Source organism: Phyllopteryx taeniolatus, chromosome 6 (genome assembly GCF_024500385.1).
Source record: "Phyllopteryx taeniolatus isolate TA_2022b chromosome 6, UOR_Ptae_1.2, whole genome shotgun sequence".
In the NCBI taxonomy this organism is placed as follows: Eukaryota; Metazoa; Chordata; class Actinopteri; order Syngnathiformes; family Syngnathidae; genus Phyllopteryx; species Phyllopteryx taeniolatus.
In genome coordinates, this window is record NC_084507.1 from 2,244,315 (window position 1) to 2,265,897 (window position 21,583).

At 41.3% G+C, this 21,583-nt stretch overlaps 1 protein-coding gene across 1 annotated transcript in view; it reads left to right on the plus strand.

Annotated features, from left to right (window-relative positions):
• ptpn2a (protein tyrosine phosphatase non-receptor type 2a) overlaps positions 1-16,749 on the plus strand; it is a 29,411-nt gene extending 12,662 nt beyond the window's left edge. The window contains exons 5-9 of the mRNA XM_061776056.1: positions 6,467-6,604; positions 6,830-7,039; positions 13,305-13,466; positions 14,390-14,577; positions 15,069-16,749. Coding sequence (XP_061632040.1) covers positions 6,467-6,604; positions 6,830-7,039; positions 13,305-13,466; positions 14,390-14,577; positions 15,069-15,261 — 891 coding nt within the window. The 3' untranslated portion in view covers positions 15,262-16,749. The remainder of the gene's footprint in view (positions 1-6,466; positions 6,605-6,829; positions 7,040-13,304; positions 13,467-14,389; positions 14,578-15,068) is intronic.
• The last annotated feature ends 4,834 nt before the right edge of the window (positions 16,750-21,583 follow it).

Below are 21,583 nucleotides of genomic sequence, written 5' to 3' on the forward strand. Positions count from 1 at the left end.
ATGATTTTAGCAAATGGCTGCAAAATAACAAAGAGTGAAAAATTTAAGGGGGTCTGAATAATATTTTATTATTCACTGTATTTTTCAAATTATTTACAAACCGAACAAAACAGTTTACCGATTTAAAATCAGTCCCAAACAGAACAGAATAAATCATTACTACTGCAATTATTGCACTTTATTTTAATAATAGTTTGTTTTCCGATAGAATACTCTTTAGAGGAGTCTGGGCTTTTTAACTTTGCATATACAGTATCTTCATGTGTTTATGCTATAAACAGGGTTTAGACATGGATATATAGACAGACAGAGAGAGATTTGTTAGGTTTGCTAGCTTCATAACAAAGTTATTAAAACCTTTGCACATGACTGTGTTTGTTATAATGAGTGAAATGAAAACGACAGACAAATTAAGCAGGCAACCTTCTTAATTAGCGGTCTCGAGCCATGTTTCTAGAACAGCCTCACATTAGCAGTACTTTCCCCCCAAAGTACTAAATATCAACTTGAGAGTTCAATTATAAGAGTACAATGACATGGTAGTGATGACTATACTAGCCTTGACAACTACCGGTATAGCATCTTCCTTATGCCTAAAATCCCTACATATATACGATGCAAAAATATATCCACATAAAGGTGACGATGGCTGGAATATATCTCACCGACACACTGACGACGGGTGCTAGCCACTAGCTAGCTTGTGAGCTAAAACGCTTCCGTACGCCGCGGACTGGTGGTGGGCTCGTCTGCTGCGTCGCCTTTTTCCTTGGTTTTGTGTCATTGTGTAGGTCCACATAACGGACACACTTGAGTAAAGTCATTTAAACACGGCCGCAGATGTTATTCAGCCTGTGGCTCACACTACATGACAGACATTTGTATACCCACAACACGGGAAGAACATGCAAACTCCACACAGGCGGGGCCGGGGATTGAACCCCGGTCCTCTGAACTGTGAGGCAGACGCTCTAACCAGTCATGCACCGTGCCGCCAATGGTAGAAACTATAAGTAATTGTGCCAGATAGCAGCCGATGCGAACAAAGGCAGTCAGTTCTTATATAAAGGTGGAGGGGGAATTCATGCCGGATACCGGAGTGTTTCACCGTTGCAGCCACTCCCCCCAAAAAATACTGAAATGGTAAAAAACAAACATCTCCTCAACTGTATACTAAATAGTTATCTTTGCACGGTTTCAGCATTTATCTTCAAAAATATTTATTGAATTCTAAAACAAATCAGTGGCTGACTCACCATGGATAGTTGTAGCACCTGAACTATCGCAAAAAACGAGTATCTCACGAGAGGAATTGCACTATGAGAGGATGAGATTTGATTCCCGAAGAAACTGTAAATAAATGTCATTTATAAGTGCCTTTTCAAATGTTGAATATTGAGCATTGTAAGTTCAAATTTAATAAGAAATTGAAGGCTTGAAATGACAAAAGGGATTTGTTTATACCTGATATTTTCTAAGATTTCTATCTAGTCAAAAGAGTTTGAAACTACGATATAAATCCAATACTGTGTGAAAATGAGTCATTTTAATCATATTTACCATTCTATTGTTAGAATTTTCTAGCAATACAATAATTATTTTTTTTCCAATTGAATTTAGTGACTTTTATTCCAGGCTTCAGTGTACTTAATAGCCTTTCTTCTATCTCGGCTTTATTGTAATTAATAACATTTATGTTAGGCTTTATTGTATTTCATGTTAACTTATAACTGAAAAAAGGGAACAGATTCCAATTCAAGTTTAAACAAAGATTTGTATTCACACAGGACATCCACTTTGCCAACTCTTCTCCCATTTATTTCAAAAAGTGAAACTTATGTTATATTAGTTCACCACACACAAAGTGGAATATTTCAAGCATTTATTCGTTTCAATTTTGAAGATTATGGCAGAAAGACAAAAAAAACATTAACAAATGCAGTATTTTACAAAATTAGAATATCATGACAAAGTTCAACATTGTAGGCTGCCTGTGTCCCAATCTTTTCAGCTAATTAAAATAAAACACCTGCAGAGGTTTTCCTCAGCCTTTAAATGGTCTCAGTCCGGCTTAGTAGACTTCAGAATCATTTGGAAGACTGCTGACTTGACAGAAAATAAACATTGACACCCTGTATAATGAGAAAAGGTCTCAAAAAGAAATTGCAAAAGAATCTGGATGCTCATAGAGCGCTGTATCAAAGTACATTAACAGAGTGTTAGGAGGAAAGGGAAAATGTAGCTGGAAAAGGTGCACAAGTGACAGGAATGACCGCAGCATTGAGATGATTGTCAAGCAACGGCGATTCAGAAATCTGGGCGAGCTTCATAAGGAGTGGACTGAGGCTAGTGTCAGTGCGTCAAGAACCACCACATACAGACGTCTGCATGACATGGGCTACAGCTGTAGAATTTCATGTGTCAAGCCATTCCTGAACCAAAAAGTCAGAAGCATCTGTGCTGGGCTAAGGAAAAAGTACTGGTCCTCTTTTCAGATTAAATTAAATTTTGCATTTCATTTGGAAATCAAGGTCCCACAGTCTGGAGGAAAACTGGAGAAGCACAAAAGTCAAGTTACTTAAAGTCCATTGTGAAGTTTCCACAGTCAGTAATGGTTTGGGGAGCCATGTCATTTGCTGGTGTGAGTCCACCGTCAACACCGCTGTCTACCGGGAAATTTTAGAGCGCTTCATGTTTCCCGCTGCCGACGAGCTTTTTGGAGACTGATTTTATTTTCCAGCAGGATTTGGCACCTGCCCACAAAGCCAAAACTACCAATACCTGGTTTAATAACCATGGAATAACAGTACTTGATTGGCCAGCAAATTCGCCTAACTTGAACCCCATTGAAAATGTATGGGGTATTGTCAAGAGGAAGAGGAGGGAACAGAAATTCCGAAATGCAGACGATCTAAAGGCCAATATCAAAGCAACTTGGGCTACAATAACACCTGAACTGTGCCAAAGGCTGATCACCTCCATGCCACGCCACCTTGATGCTATAATTAATGCAAAAGGAGCCCCAACAAAGTACTGAGGGCATATTACTTTAATACACTTTTCAGAAGGCCAACATTTCTATGTTTGGCCAACATTTCTGTGTTTAAGATCCTTTTTTGTTGGTCACATGAAATATTAAAATTTTGTGAAATACTGGATCTGTTTTTTTTTTTTTTTGTCTTTCTGCCATAATCAAAATTGAAACAGTCTTGAAATATTTCACTGTGTGTGTGGTGAACTAATGTAACAAACAAGTTTCACTTTTTGAAACAAATTATTGAAATAAATTGACTTTCCCACAATATAATTTTTTTTTGGCACATACCTGTATATACAAATAATAAATATAATGATACACAAAGTACATAAAAAAGTTTTTTAAAAATAAAACATGAAATGGCATTCTTCTGTTATACAAAGATGACACCATCACACGAAACACAAATTAACAAGAACCACATTAAACAAGAAAAAAAAAATACAATGAACATAAATAACATTACACCCATACAGAATTTACAGTATTGTGTGCATACACACACAATTTTACAATATGTTCACACATTGCACACAAGCACACAGTCATTTACGTCATTTATCTCTGACGCTGTGTCATAGGGGATGCCAGAAATTTTAACCAGGTCATCTCCCTGTCTATGCCCTTATCCTTGTACAGAGCGTAAACTTTGGTTGGGCAGTAAATGTACTTGCCTGCTTGCCCCGTGAAGGCTGTGTGAAAGTGAGGTCTTGTCAGGTCCACGTTTCAGCACGTGCCTGCAGAAACGACACACGACCGACCACTCTGCGGAGTCTCTTCCCTTCGCTTCTTCTCAGCCTGTTGAGGCCATAATTTAGATTAGATTAGATTGTGGTAGCACGGGCGGGTTGATGACGACCGACTCCATTTTTACCACTAGAACGCTGGCCATCTGGCAGCCCTCGATCGAAGAGTGCTATAAGAGCTGCGTCTCAAGTGATGGCGTTTCCCACTCGGTGCACCGGGTGAGATCCTGGCCATAGCCCAGATCCTGCAGCTCTGCCTTCATCCACATCTCCTGGTGTTGAGAGCATGTTGTTACCTGGTTTTCCAGACATGTTATTCACCGCCAAGCATATCTTACACTTTCACATTTAAACTGGAAATTAACACACACAATATCCTTGTTTAGGAAAAAAAAACCTAAAATAAGTAAATAATTTGTACACTTTCAGTCTACAGCCACTCTCTTCTGATTCCCCTTCACTGGCAGCTCTTTGATTTGATTTCATTTGGTGATAGTACAAAAAAGGGCACATTAGCACTTCCCGACATAGTCAAGCATGATCACCAAGGATAAAAACACAATTAAGGCCGAGGGAATAAAGTTACAGTATGTACACTAGTATATATTAGTAATCACATTTTCTTTTATGGTGCAGAAACCTGAAAAACAGGGTAATGGCAGCAGCAGGGCAATATACACATACTGTACATATTAACAACTTAAGATCATCCAAAATTAAACCATTAAAATAAATAAAAATATGACTAAAATTGTGTAACAAAGTGATGTTTTGTAGCCAGTTTTTAAGGTAGTCAAGGAATCACTTGATGTCCTTTGACAAGTTGTTTGACAGCCATTAACCAACCTCATTCATTTGAATGAAGAGGTAGCTCTCCCAAAAGATGCCAAAAATGCAAAGCGTACGATTTAAAAATGGAAGTAAATCAAATTTCATTATAAGACATTAGGAATATGAGCATTTCAGCACACTATTTTAAGCACTACCCCATTCATTCACATGTGACTGTGTTTTTATTTTTTAAGTATTCTCTGTCGTACCAGAGCAGCTCCAACTACCGGAGACAAATTCCTTGTGTTTTTGACATACTTGGCAAATAAAGATGATTCTGATGTTCAATGCAATCTAACAAAATCGCCACACAAATGGCCAAAAAATGCAAAAGCATCCGACTATAAAGAGACAAAACAAAATGCATCATAAGACACAAAAAATATGAGCATTTAAGCACAAAATTAGAACGTAAATATGTGAGATTTTCATTCAAATCGCCTCGTAGGGAATTGTCTGATTGTCCCAGACTACCGCACTACTCGTCACTTTAAACCGCATACACTCCTTGAAGTCTCGGCGCCCTTTGCACAATGGTCATTGCAACGGACTGTTGCAATATTAGTCATTCGAACTGCTCTAAGTGCGAGAGGACTCTGCATCTTTTTGCACAATTGTCAAAAGAAAAGAGAAAAAAATGTACCGGCATTATCAGATAACTAGCAACCCTTTACTGCTCAATGACTGTTTTTTTTTTTTTTTTTGTCAATATCTTTCTGTCTCCAACGTGTTCTGTAAATTGACTGTCTGTTGTCGTACGAGAGCGGCTCCAACTACCGGAGACAAATTCCTTGTGTTTTTGGACATACTTGGCAAATAAAGATGATTCTGATTCTGATCAAAGTTTCCGTGTTTAAAATAGCTCATGCACGATGTGACTACACAAAAACGTTCTGATTCTGATTCTGATCAAAGTTTCCGTGTTTAAAATAGCTCATGCACGATGTGACTACACAAAAACGGTCATGATTTATGACAAACCTGACCATGAAATCGCTTAAAACGTAGCTGCTTGAGCCGAAAACTCTGATTGCTGCACAGCTGCCAAGAAGTGGCACTGCAATGTAAGTAAATTGTAATGGTTTAGGGCTTTTTCAAATTTCCTGATTCCTGTCCGAAACATGTTTGAAGCGCCACAACCGGACGTAGTGGTCAGAAAAAATATGGCATCCGTAGTCGTTTAGCACTACTATTAGAAATGAATGGGATTCGGTTTCGTGCTATTAAGCTGAACTATTCTGCGGTTAGCACATCTACCTCAGTTCTGAGGTCCCAGGTTCAAACGGGCCTTCCTGTGTGGTGTTTGCATGTTCCCCCCGTGCATCTGGGGGTTTTCTCCGGCTACTCTATCTTCTTCCCACATTGCCAAAACATGCCTGGTAGGTTAATTGAAGACTAAAAATGTACCATTGGTGTGAATTGTTGTTTCTCTATAGTGCCCTGCGATTGGCTGGCGACCAGTTCAGGGTGTAGCGCCTCTCGCTCAGAGTTACCTGAGATAGGCTCCAGCACACCCGTGACCCTAGTGAGGATAATGGAAAAAAATAAAATCACTTTAGAAGGTCTTTAAAGATGCAAAATCAGCCAGGGCAAGTCATCACAGGTTTGAGAAATCACATGCATGTACAAAATTCATTTTCATTTGCACGTATTCGTCCCATAAGGGGCAAAATGAACGGTGCGACAATTTGCAGATGTAATCCTGTTTGCGCCCCGTTAGTATCTCAGCTTCCACATCTGTTTGCATGCACAGTCAAGTTTGTGCCTCTTTTTGCATGTATAAACCTTAAATTAACTAGGCCCCTTTGTCTTTTATACCATACTGAGTTAATTCCTTTTTGATTTTTTTCAGGAAAAATGTGCGCAATACTGGCCAACTACGGAGGAACTACAAATGTCTTTCACAGACACGGGTTTTGTTGTCAGGCTACTTTCAGAGGAGGACCATTCCTATTTCACAATCAGAGTGCTAAAATTACAAAACATAAAGGTAAGTCTTCATAAAGGAGGATTTCTCTGTTTCGATCAGAGATGTGATGAAATTTTGTTAGCTGCAGCTTCTAAATATTTATTTTCATGAGTTGTCAAATCCTGCAGGAAAATTGAAATGCTGGGTTTTGTTTCTTGTAATAGTTCCCCAATGAAAAATCAGCCCGTTCAACTCTGTTTACACAGTCCTCATGTCACGATTAATGTCACACATTGTCTGTTGTAGACAGGGGAGTGGAGATCAATTTATCACTTTCACTACACTGCATGGCCGGATTTTGGTGTTCCAGAATCTCCCGCCTCCTTCCTCAACTTCCTTTTCAAGGTTCGGGAGTCTGGTTCACTGGACATGGAGCATGGGCCCTCAGTTGTGCACTGCAGTGCTGGGATTGGGCGTTCTGGGACCTTTGCCTTAGTGGACACCTGCCTGGTCTTGGTAAGAACAGAGATTGTCTCAAAATTGGCCATTGTGGATAGTACCTGTTGCTAAGGATTGACATGGGTTGACAAAGGCTACTTTCACACTGCAAGGCATGATGCTCAATTCGGATTGTTTATTCAAGTTGATCTTTTCATGTAGTCATCCACATTACAAAAACAAATGCAACCTCTAATGTAGATGGAATGCGTCCGTGACGTCACACGCATGCGCGCAACTGCAAGGCGGTGTGTTTACGGAAGTAAATGTGACCCCCTCACGGCGGTCTCGTCATGACGCGTTTGTGGCAGTTTCAAGGATTTTATGCAATCGGAGCCAACATTTACTTCGAGTTCAAAAGTATCTTATTTCCATCACTCTTTTCCTGCTTCGTCCGCAGTTTGCTTTTGTCACGCGTCTGTTTTGTTGAACAATTGTGATGTTTGTCGCCTTTTGATGACGTTTAGGTTGGATGAGCTCCCCGTGAGCATCCATATTGCACTCGTGTCTTACACATATCCTATTTAGACCCACATATGAAAGAGGCCTGGATCGAATATGAAAAAATCAGACTTGTACTGTTCACGTTGACATGAAAAAATCAGATAAATGTCACGTTGGGCAAAACAATCGCAATTGACCTGCAGTGTGAACATGGCCAAAGAGTCATAAATTCAACCAAACTTGACTTGCATATTAGCAGGACCAAATAGCATGGACATTTTGGAATTTTAAGTAAATAATTTAAGTCTTCCATATTCCTGTATTCCCATGAATTAAATGAAAATGAATGTTGTTTTCATGATGGCATTTTGAAATGCTAAATAAAGAAACTAACCAAGAACGTTGCTAAATTACCTTTGTCTTTACATATTCCACGACATATTTTTACATAGGTGTGTGTGTACACAGTGCCGTGAAAAAGTATTGGCCCCCTTCTCAAATTCTTAGATTTTTGCATAGTTTCCCCACTTTAATGTTAAAGATTATCAAACAAATGTAGATATCAGACAAATATAACCCAACTTAAAAATGCAGTTTTGAAATTATTTAATTTATTAAGGAAAAAAACAAAACTATTCAAAGTCACCTGGCCCGGTGTGAAAAGGTGATGGCCCCCGAAACCAATAACTCGTTGGACCATCCTCACCAGCAACAACTGAAATCCAAGTGTTTTCTGTAACTGGCAATAAGTCTTTCATATCTCTGTGCAGATATTTTAGCCAACTCTTTCTTGCAGATTTGTTTGAATTCAGCAAAAATGGAGGGTTTTCGAGCATTCACGGCCTTTTTAGGGGCATGCCACTGCCTTTCAATCTTATTTCAATCCGGACTGTGAAAAGGCCACTCCAAAACCTTCATTTTGTTTTTTTAAACCATTCCGAAGTTGACTTGCTGGTGTGTTTTGGATCGTTATCCTGCTGCAGATCCCAAGAGCGCTTTACCTTGAGGTCACAAACTGATGGCTGAACATTCTTCTTCATGATTTTCTGTTAAAGAGCAGTATTCATGGTCCCATTAATCAAAGCAAGTTGTCCAAGTCCTGAAGGAATAAATCAGGCCAAGACCATCACACTACCACCATGATGTTTGACTGTTGGTTGGCTGTTCTTTTTCTGAAATGCTGTGCTTCATTTACACCAGATGTAACGAGATACACACCTTCCAAAAAGTTCCACTTTCATCTTGTCAGTCCAAATATTGTCCCAAAAGTCTTGGGAATCAATCAGATTTATTTTTAATGGAAAAGTTAGACAAGCCGTCATGTTCTTTTTGGTCAGCAGTCGTTTTCACCTTGGAACTCTGCCAAGGATGCCATTTATTCCCAGTCTCTTCCTTATTGTCGAGTCATGAACACTGACTTTAACTGAAACAAGGGAGGCCTGCAGTTCTTTAGAAGTTGTCCTGAGTTCCTTTGTGGCCTGCTGGATGAGTCATTGCTGTTCTCTTGGGGTAATTGTTGTGGGCCGGCCACTCCCGGGAAGGTTCACCACCGTTCCTTGTTTTTTCCATGTGAGGATAATGGCTCTCTCTCTCTCTATGTTCGGCTGGAATCCTAAAGCTTTAGAAATGAGCAGACTGATAGATGATTGGTTCGTGTCATTTTGTTGTTGCTTTTTTTTTTTTTTTTTTTTTATAAATCTTTTGTCCGACTTCATTTTGTCAGACAGGTTCTGTTTAAGTGATTTCTTGATTGAACAGGTCAGGAGGTAATCAGGCTTGGGTGCGATCGGTGAAAGTTAAACAAAAATTGTGATTAGCCACAATTAATTCATGATTTAACAAGGGGGGAATTACTTTTTCACACAGAACCAGGTAACTTAGATTTCGATCTATTAAGGGGAAAGAAAATCAGCATTTTAAGTTCACTTGGGTTGTATTTGTGATATTTATATTTGTTTGATGATCTTCAACATTAAAGTGAGAAACTATGCAAAATGCAAGAATTTGAGAAGGGGGCTAATACTTTTTCACGGCACTGTATGTATGTATATATAATATTTTCAAATTTAGTTGCGCAATACAGTACAACAAAATCAATATGTTCAAATAACCGAATGCTGGTGAGATCAGAAAACCAGGTGGGCTTTATAAAATTAATCTCACCTCATTATGCATTTACAGGTACAAATAAATTTACTGTCCATACAAAAATAAGATGTAGGTAAACAATGAAAGTAAAGGAATTCAGAAGTTTAAATAAAAAAGTGCATCCGATGCAGCAAAAATGTCCTGAACCAAAATGTAAAATTCAGTGCAGCTGACTGAGATAATGTGTTGCTTATTTCCACAATTGCCTACTCAGTAGACTTGTCAAAACGCCAATTAGACTCAGATGGCCACTCAACAATTTGACTTATCTGCTCTGATAGAACTGTATTGTAACAATAATTTAAAAAAAAATAGTTGTTAGCCCTATGGGGGGCACAAGTCAGTGCAAACTGTAGGCCGGTCCCAAGCCCGGATAAATGCAGAGGGTTGCGTCAGGAAGGGCATCCGGCTTAAAACCTTGCCAAACAAATATGAGCGTTCATCCAAAGAATTCCATACCGGATCGGTCGTGGCCCGGGTTAACAACGTCCGCCACCGGCGCCGTCAACCTGCAGGGCGCTGTTGGAAATTCAGCTACTGTGGGTCGAAGTCGAAGTCAAAGAAGAAGAAGAAGAGGTGGAAAGCGGGTTCTTCGGCAGAAAGAGAAGAGGAAAACACAGAGCCTAGAACTGAATGTGGGGACTTTGAATGTTGGGACTATGACAGGAAAATCTCGGGAGTTGGTTGACATGATGATTAGGAGAAAGGTTGATATATTGTGTGTCCAGGAGACCAGGTGGAAAGGCAGTAAGGCTAGAAGTTTAGGGGCAGGGTTTAAATTATTTTACCATGGTGTAGATGGGAAGAGAAATGGAGTCGGGGTTATTTTAAAAGAAGAGTTGGCTAAGAATGTCTTGGAGGTGAAAAGAGTATCAGATCGAGTGATGAGGCTGAAATTTGAAATTGAGGGTGTTATGTGTAATGTGATTAGTGGCTATGCCCCACAGGTAGGATGTGACCTAGAGGTGAAAGAGAAATTCTGGAAGGAGCTAGATGATGTAGTTCTGAGCATCCCAGACAGAGAGAGAGTCGTAATTGGTGCAGATTGTAATGGACATGTTGGTGAAGGTAATAAGGGTGATGAAGAAGTGATGGGTAAGTACGGTATCCAGTTAAAGGAACTTGGAGGGACAGATGGTGGTAGACTTTGCAACAAGGATGCAAATGGCTGTAGTGAACACTTTTTTCCAGAAGAGGCACGAACATAGGGTGACCTACAAGAGCGGAGGTAGAAGCACACAGGTGGATTACATCTTGTGCAGACGATGTAATCTGAAGGAGGTTACCAACTGTAAGGTAGTGGTAGGGGAGAGTGTGGCTAGACAGCATAGGATGGTGGTGTGTAAGATGACTCTGGTGGTGGGGAGGAAAATTAGGAAGACAAAGGCAGAGAAGAGAACCATGTGGTGGAAGCTGAGACAGGACGAGTGTTGTGCAGCTTTTCGGGAAGAGGTGATACAGGCTCTCGGTGGACGGGAAGAGCTTCCAGAAGACTGGACCACTGCAGCCAAGGTGATCAGAGAAGCAGGCAGGAGAGTACTTGGTGTAGCTTCTGGCAGGAAAGGAGAGAAGGAGACTTGGTGGTGGAACCTCACAGTACAGGAAATCATACAAGGAAAACGGTTAGCTAAGAAGAAGTGGGACACTGAGAGGACCGAGGAGAGGCAAAAGGAATACATTGAGATGCGACACAGGGCAAAGGTAGAGGTGGCAAAGGCAAAACAAGAGGCATATGATGACATGTATGGCAGGTTGGACACTAAAGAAGGAGAAAAGGATCTATACAGGCTGGCCAGAGAGAGGGATAGAGATGGAAGGATGTGCAGCAGGTTAGGGTGATTAAGGATAGAGATGGAAATATGTTGACTGGTGCCAGCAGTGTGCTAGGTAGATGGAAAGAATACTTCGAGGAGTTGATGAATGAGGAAAATGATAGAGAAGGGAGAGTAGAAGAGGCAAGTGTGGTGGACCAGGAAGTGGCAATGATTAGTAAGGGGGAAGTTAGAAAGGCATTAAAGAGAATGAAAAATGGAAAGGCAGTTGGTCCTGATGACATTCCTGTGGAGGTATGGAAGCATCTAGGAGAGGTGGCTGTGGAGTTTTTGACCAGCTTGTTCAATAGAATTCTAGTGCGTGAGAAGATGCCTGAGGAATGGAGGAAAAGTGTACTGGTGCCCATTTTTAAGAACAAAGGTGATGTGCAGAGCTGTGGCAACTATAGAGGAATAAAGTTGATGAGCCACACAATGAAGTTATGGGAAAGAGTAGTGGAGGCTAGACTCAGGACAGAAGTGAGTATTTGCGAGCAACAGTATGGTTTCATGCCTAGAAAGAGTACCACAGATGCATTATTTGCCTTGAGGATGTTGATGGAAAAGTACAGAGAAGGTCAGAAGGAGCTACATTGTGTCTTTGTAGATCTAGAGAAAGCCTATGACAGAGTACCCAGAGAGGAACTGTGGTACTGCATGCGGAGGTCTGGAGTGGCAGAGAAGTATGTTAGAATAATACAGGACATGTACGAGGGTAGCAGAACAGCGGTGAGGTGTGCTGTCGGTGTGACAGAAGAATTTAAGGTGGACGTGGGACTGCATCAGGGATCAGCCCTGAGCCCCTTCCTTTTTGCAGTGGTGATGGATAGGCTGACAGATGAGGTTAGACTGGAATCCCCGTGGACCATGATGTTTGCAGATGACATTGTGATCTGCAGTGAAAGCAGGGAGCAGCTGGAGGGACAGTTAGAAAGATGGAGGCATGCACTGGAAAGAAGAGGAATGAAGATTAGCTGAAGTAAAACAGAATATATGTGCATGAATGAGAGGGGTGGTGGGGGAAGAATGAGGCTACAGGGAGAAGAGATGGCAAGGGTAGAGGACTTTAAATACTTGGGGTCAACCGTCCAGAGCAATGGTGAGTGTGGTCAGGAAGTGAAGAAACGGGTCCAAGCAGGTTGGAACGGGTGGAGGAAGGTGTCAGGTGTGTTATGTGACAGAAGAGTCTCTGCTAGGATGAAGGGCAAAGTTTATAAAACAGTGGTGAGGCCAGCCATGATGTATGGATTAGAGACAGTGGCACTGAAGAGAAAACAGGAAGCAGAGCTGGAGGTGGCGGAAATGAAGATGTTGAGGTTCGCTCTCGGAGTGACCAGGTTGGATAAAATTAGAAATGAGCTCATCAGAGGGACAGCCAAGGTTCGATGTTTTGGAGACAAAGTTAGAGAGAGCAGACTTCAATGGTTTGGACACGTCCAGAGGAGAGAGAGTGAGTATATTGGTAGAAGGATGATGAGGATGGAGCTGCCAGGCAAGAGAGCTAGAGGAAGACCAAAGAGAAGGTTGATGGATGTCGTGAGGGAAGACATGATGGCAGTTGGTGTTCGAGAGGAGGATGCAGGAGATAGGCTCTCATGGAAAAGGATGACGCGCTGTGGCGACCCCTAACGGGACAAGCCGAAAGGAAAAGAAGAAGTTGTTAAATGCACTTGCAGTGTCAGAAGGATGAGAGTAAAGATCATCATCATTAAACTGGGTGGCAAGACTGGTTGTAACCTTTTTCCTAGTCTTAGTCAATATACCGCAATCCAAGATTCAGGTTTTACTCAAAGTGAATAACAAGGCAAATATGTCAACTGTTTTCAAAAGCATAGATTTACCTGTTCCTTCTTATCAAATAAGAAAAATGTGTTTTACAGATGGACCGGAGGAATAATCCAGCCTCAGTGGACATACAGAAGGTTCTTCTGGACATGAGGGATTACCGCATGGGCCTGATCCAGACTCCTGACCAACTGCGCTTCTCGTACATGGCCGTCATCGAGGGAGCCAAACTCCTTGGGACCAACAGTTCATCACAGGTAGCTCTTTGACTGGAGGCGACAGCAAGGATGATTATTTGAATACACTTTAATAAATGTAATCAAAAAATGTATCAGGTTAAAGTGATTCATGAAATATTGCTATTTTTCATATTACCGGTAATTTCAAATGGAAGAAAATTATATAAGGGATTTATTTAAAGAATACATTTTATTTCAACAACAAAACATTACATTATTTTTTAACAAAAGAAAGCAGTGTGGCGGCACGGTGTACGACTGGTTAGCACATCCGCATCACAGTTCTGAGGACCCGGCTTTAAATCCGGCCTCGCCTGTGTGGAGTTTGCATGTTCTCCCCGTGCCTACGTGGGTTTTCTCCGGGTACTCAGATTTCGTGCCACATCCCAAAAACAAATTAACTAACTGAAGACTCTAAATTGCCCATAGATATGAATGTGAGCGTGAATGGTTGTTTGTTTATATGTGCCCTGCGATTGGCTGGCAACCAGTTCAGGGTGTACCCCGCCTCCTGCTCGCACTTAGCTGGGATAGGCTCCATTATACCCACGACCCTAGTGAGGATAAGCTGTGTAGAAAATGGATGGATGTGGTGTGTGACTCTTTTCCTAAATACAAATACAAAGGGATTTACAATGGTCCCGATATACGAGTTTCAAGTTTGCAAACAGCATACGTCATTGCAATATTTACCACAAAAATTTTTTAATCATTGATGTGCAGTGAGATTTAATTGCACCTTCTGTTGCTTGCTGCCAACAAGTGAAATTCCTTAAGCCTCAGTTTTAATACATAATTAATATAGCTTTTCCATAGAACAAGCCACAACCTTTGCTACTGTCCCAAAATAATAAACTCCTTTCCATGTGATAGAACACAGTTCTCCTTATGAGCTTAATTGTTGTATCATTTTTTACAATTTTTTTTCTTCCTTGTATCAGGTCAAACTGGGAGTGAGGACCAGAGATTATTTGGAGCCAGATCTGCCTCCACCTCCACCTCCACCCAGACTGCACTTAAACAACAGCAGACCTTGCCAGGAGTCCCAGCCTACCTTAAAAGACCACATGCCGTTGCTGGTAGAGAAGCCTCACAACCAAGACCACAGCGAGGCAGAGAGCACTGGACAGTAAGAAAACTGGCTTTTGAATCTCATTGACTTGAAATGTAATTAAGAAAAAAGATGGATGCATAAAGACTTAGTTAATCCAGTAAGGGAAGTTAAGTATATTTTAAAAAAAAATAGACAGAGTGTTTCTGGTGACAGAAAAGGTTCTTTCCCAAAAGTTAATACAAATTTGTAAATATCGACTTGTCTAAACCATTCAAATATAAAATTTAGTGTGTCAAGAGTTTGATCTCAATTCTTTGTTGATTGATTGGGATACAATATGTCACTACTGAACTTGTGTCCATGTCGTGTAATTATGTTTCTGTGTGGAGCTGCAGTTTCCCTGTGGATTTATACATGTTTGTGGTAACTTTTCTCACTCAAAGAATACCTACTTCTGGCTTCTTAATCTTCTCTGTTGCATTTGTTATTCCATTCTAATTTTAGGCTAGACTCATGACGTAAACATTTGGTTTGTTGACGACACATTCCTTGACTTGCTCTCGCAGTGTGAAGAAGCGACACCGCGAAGAGAGGATTGCCAGCACCTCACAGAAGGTCCAGCAGATGAAACAGAGACTGACCGACTCGGAGAGAAAAAAAGAGAAGTGGCAGTACTGGAGACCCATTCTGCTTAATGTCGGTGCTGGTGCCGCAATGGCTTTTGGTCTGCTGGTGTGCTGGATGTATTCCTCCCAGTGAGCCTCTCTCAGTCACTTCGAACTGACTCTTATTTTGCACCAGTACCTGAGATTAGGTACTTTCAAAGTAGATTTAGAGGGTATTTATTTCTTAAGGTCACAATGCGGGAGCGCGAGATCAAATGACTCTGTATATTTTTAATAAATCTAAACAAAATTAGTAACATCTCAGGATCTTGGTGCCAGCATGAGGATTTCCTTTCCTTGTCTATGAATGTACTGTATCATTTCATGGAAAATTGGTATGAAATGTGCAGTACAAAAGAATTTTTTTTTACTTTTTTCATTCTTTATTTACAATGGTCAGATGTGTGCAACCCATCCTTAGTCACATCTTTACATTTATAAATTCAAAACTGCTTTCCAGGAATTTGATACTTGAGTGTGGGACTTTCTTTCCACTCCCCCACCCCCTGTTGAATTTCATTAATGCGTTATTTGTGAAATGCACCACTTGTTCTTCCATTCACATTCAGCAGGGCATCCCAAAATAGATTGAGTCTATATTTTTTAGATGACTGGACACTCTGAAAGCTTCCTTGCTTCTGTTTTCATTTGAGGAAAAAGTTTTGTTCAATTATATGAGTGAACGGTTAGCTTTCATGTCCTTTATTCGGATCTGACAAACAGTCAGGTCCTTCACCTCATGGTGCACATACTGACCCACTGGATGGGTTCATTTTTGTGTCATTACACGTTATCCCACTTATTACTCTTTAAGAAAACCAAAGCAAACCTGTTTATTTTCTCGATCTTTTTTATTTTTTATTTTATTTTTTTTAAACTCCTATTAGGTGGAATGTATATATGTCGGAGCTCTGATACAACTGACTCCTATTCCTAGTTGCACCTTGGTGTTGCATGTAACCGCATTGGTTTGCAACTGAGTGGGACCAAGCTGTATTAGTTGGAAGTGCATGGTGGAATATTATTCTGTGAGGAAATGCAAGAGTCTGTGTGTTTGCTATTTTGAGGATGTGCCTTCATGTGATTTTAAATGGAACTGTGCTAACAGGTTTCCTGCAAGCTCAACATCGTTCACGTGAGATTTTATACCCCCTTAACAAAAAAGATATTTGCAGTGTCCTAACTGACCAAGGGTTTTGTCAATTCTGTCATAAGTATGGTCTGATTTGATTTGGATGTCTTGGTGTTGACTGACTGCATGGCGGCTTATTCTTCTGTGAGCAAATGCAAGTCTGTGTTTGCTATTTGAGGATGTGCCTTCATGTGATTTTAAATGGAACAAATGTGTGCTACCAGGTTTCCTGCAAGCTCAACATCAAAGTTCATGTGAGATTTGACCCCCCCCCCCCCCCCTCCTTTAACAAAAAAAGATATTTGCAGTGTGCTAACTGACCAAGGGTTTTGTCAATTCTGTCATAAGTATGGTGTGATTTCGCTTGGATGTCTTGATGTTGACTGACTAGTTCACTGTCTGGCTTTTATCCGTTTTTCATTGAACCCATAAACATTTTTATTCATGGCACTCCATTTATTTTTGCTTTCCAGATTCAATGTTTTAAGTTTCGCACTTTCAAGTCACAGTGACAAAACTTGTTTTGAAAAAACAAACAAAAACATTCTTGGCAGACTGGCAGTGCTCTCCCCATGGATTCCAGGACCTGATTCAAGGTAAGAGAAGTACTGGCTCATATTGACTGTTATTTTCCGCCATCACATCATTGTAAACCACAGTCTGTAAGTGTCCCGAACTCAGTAGTGCCTTTATCAAACCTTAGTTGTCCTCTCATTGGAAGGCATGGAAATGTTCAGTGGAGTGCAAGGACTTTGATTAATTTGTCCACATTAAACAGTTCAAACATTTTGGAAACGAGAAGTAACAAAGAACAAGCAACGAAGTACCGAACTATACAATTTCTGTCACTTAATAACAAGAGTATATTTTCTTTTAAATCTTCATTTGCAAAAGAATCTCTATCTTTATTCAAGCTGCAATTGCCAAAGATTATATTGTGTCAGAATGATCTCAAAGGATACGTTGTTGCAAGGGCATCAGCTTGTCACCTTAGAGGATTTTCAGTAGTGGGAAGCAGCTCCAGCAGATGATGTGACTATCTGGGTCGAATTAAGGAGCGATCTCTTTTCTCTCAGTGATGACACGAGTGCCTGCAAAGTGTGCCTTCTTTCCATCTTGCCTTGCAGCTTCAATTACAGGGCCATAGCTTATTTCATATTGCTTTGTCATCGGAAGTCAAATCTTCGGCGAACCTCTCTTGTAGATCTGTTTGTAAAGCAAAGAATAGTCATCCTGGGCATCTTTGAAGCCTCTTGGTATGTTCCAAGGCGGTGGACTATATCAATATCATTTTTTATTTTTTTGTGTGATAGGTAGGTACCATAGCGCAGCAGAGCTTGACAACCTTGGATTTAATATCTTCTAAATTTCCTTCAAGGACACCATGTAGTCTGAGGTTCCATCTTCGTCCATACCTTTCGGCTTCATTAAGCTTGAGCTACAAATCTGCAATTTGTTTGTCATGTTTTTCATTGGTAGTTTTGACCACTTTCATAGCAGTCTTTAATAACTCAACCTCTACAAGGGCAAAATCAATAGACTTCTTCAGGGCCTCAATACCCACTGCATTTCTGGTGAACATGCCCTGCAAGTTGTCAGCTCGCTCATTAATTGCAGCAAGAATGTTACTCTGTAAATCTGTTAAGGACATCTCAGCTTTCTGTTTTTTTTTTTTTTTTTTTTTTTTTTTTTTTTCTCTTTTGGTTTCACCGGGGTGTCAGGAGCAGAATGTAGCATATGGTCGGCATTTCGGCTGAGCAAGTATCAGACCCAGAGACTGCATAATTGTGATCCGCAGCGGTAACGGCCATTGAAATAGTAACTGAGCAGCTCTCTTGCGTCATTTCGGCATTTAAGGGTGCTCCAAAAATCATACCTTCTTTGCCGCTAGGAATTACTTTATCTTTTTTTTATCTTTTTGTTTTTTACCTTGTTCGGTTGGCATCATGCAGTTGTAAAGTGACGCCCCACAATCACAGTTAGCAGCGTAGCTATTTTTAGCTTAGCTCTGTAAAGTTGGCTACCTTCCGGTCCGTAAAAAGAGAGTGGTTGATTTTAGCTAGAAAACCGGAGTGTAAAGTACATTGAGATTGTTACTTCATGGGAGGCGTACATTTATGGTATCTTGTGTAGAGTCAAAAAGGGATGGTAAGGGATAGAAATGTAAGACATTGCCAAGCCACGAAAAATTTCGTCCGTCTCGGTCACCATCTTGCCCAATGCTGCCGTTCTCCGTGTGGTCCTAGTGTTTGTCACGTCTCCATTTATTCTCGTGTAACATTGCTCGTAGACGGTAAAAAACTGCAGGGGACAAAAACAGCCCTCTGAAAAAGTGCAAGGGACATGTTTCTCATGTCCCCCCCAATAAATGGCGCATATGGTGTGAATACAATTGGAAATAAAATGGAGACTTTTACTTAATGATCTGGAATAGTTGACAGCTTGACGTACTTTAGCTAGGTTAAGTTAGGCAAGATAGCAGTTAGCATGGTGAGAGTCAGCTGCCATTCCGTTAATCAAAGAATCGTACATTTCTTACATGTATGTACATTTCATATAATAACAAGGCAGCAATCCACCAATATCCAACGCAAGATATATACATTTTAAAAATCTAACTTTGTTAGAGGTTAGGAAAAAAGAAAAGTCGCGGCCCAGGTATAACCTGCCGGCCGTACAAACTTTTGCCCAGTTCTTTTATTCTGGTCGAGGTAATATTTCAATGATGAGGCCAGATAAAAAGTTTTAACAATTTATTCGAAAATATAAAGTCAAACAATAAGGTTGGAAAAGGTTCAGCGCTGGGCTCTCCCCCACTTGGTTCAGAACAAGGCCCATGGAGAAGAGCCCCGTCCAAGTTTCAGCCTGCTTGTTTTACGGCCAAAACTGCTTCCCGTCACGACGTCATGCAGTCTCGGACCAATCCTATTTTCGCCTCAGTGTTTGAGGTCTGTTCGGAAATTCAGTCCGACGCGCCCAGAGACCGCGGCACCCGTAGACAGAGCCTGCTCCACTTTCTATCTTTACTAATGAACATGTTGGCTATTGCTAGGGATATGTCAGTGCATCTGCCATATTGAATGTGTCAGTTTTACTTAATGCAGCCCTATGGGGGGCACAAGCCAGTGCAAACTGTAGGCCGGTCCCAAGCCCGGATAAATGCAGAGGGTTGCGTCAGGAAGGGCATCCGGCTTAAAACTTTGCCAAACAAATATGAGCATTCATCCAAAAGAATTCCATACCGAATTAGTCGTGGCCCGGGTTAACAACGTCCGCCACCTGCACAGTTAACCAACAGGGCGGCCGTGGAGATTCAGCTACTGTGGGTCGAAGACGAATGAGAGGTGAAAACCGGGTTCTTTGGCAGAAAGAGAAGAGGAAAGCACATAGCCAAGAATTGAATTTGGGGACTATGACAGGAAAAACTCGGCATGATGATTAGGAGAAAGGTTGATATACTGTGTGTCCAGGAGACCAGGCGGTAAGGCTAGATGCTTAGGGGCAGGGTTCAAATTATTTTACTATGGTGTAGATGGGAAAAGAAATGGAGTAGTGGTGATTTTAAAGAAGAGTTAGCTAAGAATGTCTTGGAGGTGAAAAGAGTGTCAAATTGAGTGATGAGGCTGAAACTGGAAATTGAGGGTGTTATGTGTAATGTGATTAGTGGCTATGCCCCACAGGTAGGATGTGACCAAGAGGTGAAAGAGAAATTCTGGAAGGAGCTAGACGAAGTAGTTCTGAGCATCCCAGACAGAGAGAGAGTCGTGATTGGTGCAGATTGTAATGGACATGTTGGTGAAGGAAACGGGGGTGATGAAGAAGTGATGGGTAAGTTCGGCATCCAGATAAGGAACCTCGAACGACAGATGGTGGTAGACTTTGCAAAAAGGATGGACATGGCTTTGGTGAACACTTTCGTCCAGAAGAGGCAGCAACATAGGGTGACCTACAAGAGTGGAGGTAGAAGCATGCAGGTGGATTACATCTTGTGCAGACAATGTAATCTGAAGTTTACTGATTGTAAGGTAGTGGTAGGGGAGAGTGTGGCTGGACAGCATAGGATGGTGGTGTGTAAGATGACTGGTGGTGGGGAGGAAGATTGAGAAGACAAAAGCAGAGCAGCGAACCATGTGGTGGGAGCTGAGAAAGGAAGAGAGTTGTGTGGCTTTTCGGGAAGAGGTGAGACAGGCTCTTGGTCAACAGGAGGAGCTTCCAGAAGACTGAACTACTACAGCCAAGGTGATCAGATAAAGAGGCAGGAGAGTGCTTGGTGTATCTTCTGGCAGGAAAATGGAGACGGAGACTTGGTGGTGGAACCTCAAAGTACAGGAAATCATACAAGGAAAGAGGTTAGCTAAGAAGTGGGAGACTGAGCGGAATGAGGAGAGGAGAAAGGAATACATGTAGATGCGACGTAGGGCCAAGGTAGAGGTGGCAAAGACTAAACGAGGCAAATGATCACATGTATGCCAGGTTGGACACTAAAGAAGGAAAAAAAGATCTATACAGGTTGGCCAGACGTAGGGATAGAGATGGGAAGGATATGCATCAGATTAGGGTGATTAAGGATAGAGATGGAAATGTGTTGATTGGTGCCAGCAGTGTGCTGGATAGATGGAAAGAATACTTTGAGGAGTTGATGAATGAGGAACATCAGAGAGAAAGAAGAGTAGAAGAACCAAGTGTAGTGGACCAGGAAGTAGCAATGATTAGTCAGGTGGAAGTTAGAAAGGCACTAAAGAGGATGAAAAATGGAAAGGCAGTTGTTCCTGATGACATTACTGTGGAAGTATGGGAGCATCGAGGAGAGGTGGCTGTGGAGTTTTTGACCAGCTTGTTCAACAGAATTCTAGCGGGTGAGAAGATGCCTGAGGATGGAGGAAAAGTGTCCTGGTGCCCATTTTTAAGAACAGATGAACAGATGTGCAGAGCTGTGGGAACTATAGATGAATAAAGTTGATGAGGCACACAATGACCTTATGGGAAAGAGTAGTGGAGGCTAGACTCAGGACAGAAGTGAGTATTTGCGAGCAACAGTATGGTTTCATGCCTAGAAAGAGTACCACAGATGCATTATTTGCCTTGAGGGTGTTGAAGTACAGAGAAGGTCAAAAAGAGCTACATTGTGTCTTTGTAGCTCTAGAGAAAGCCTATGAGAGAGTACCCTGAGAGGAACTGTGGTACTCCATGTGGACGTCTGGAGTGGCAGAAGTATGTTAGAATTGTACAGGACATGTATGAGAGCAGCAGAACAATGGTGAGGTGTGCTGTCGGTGTGACAGAG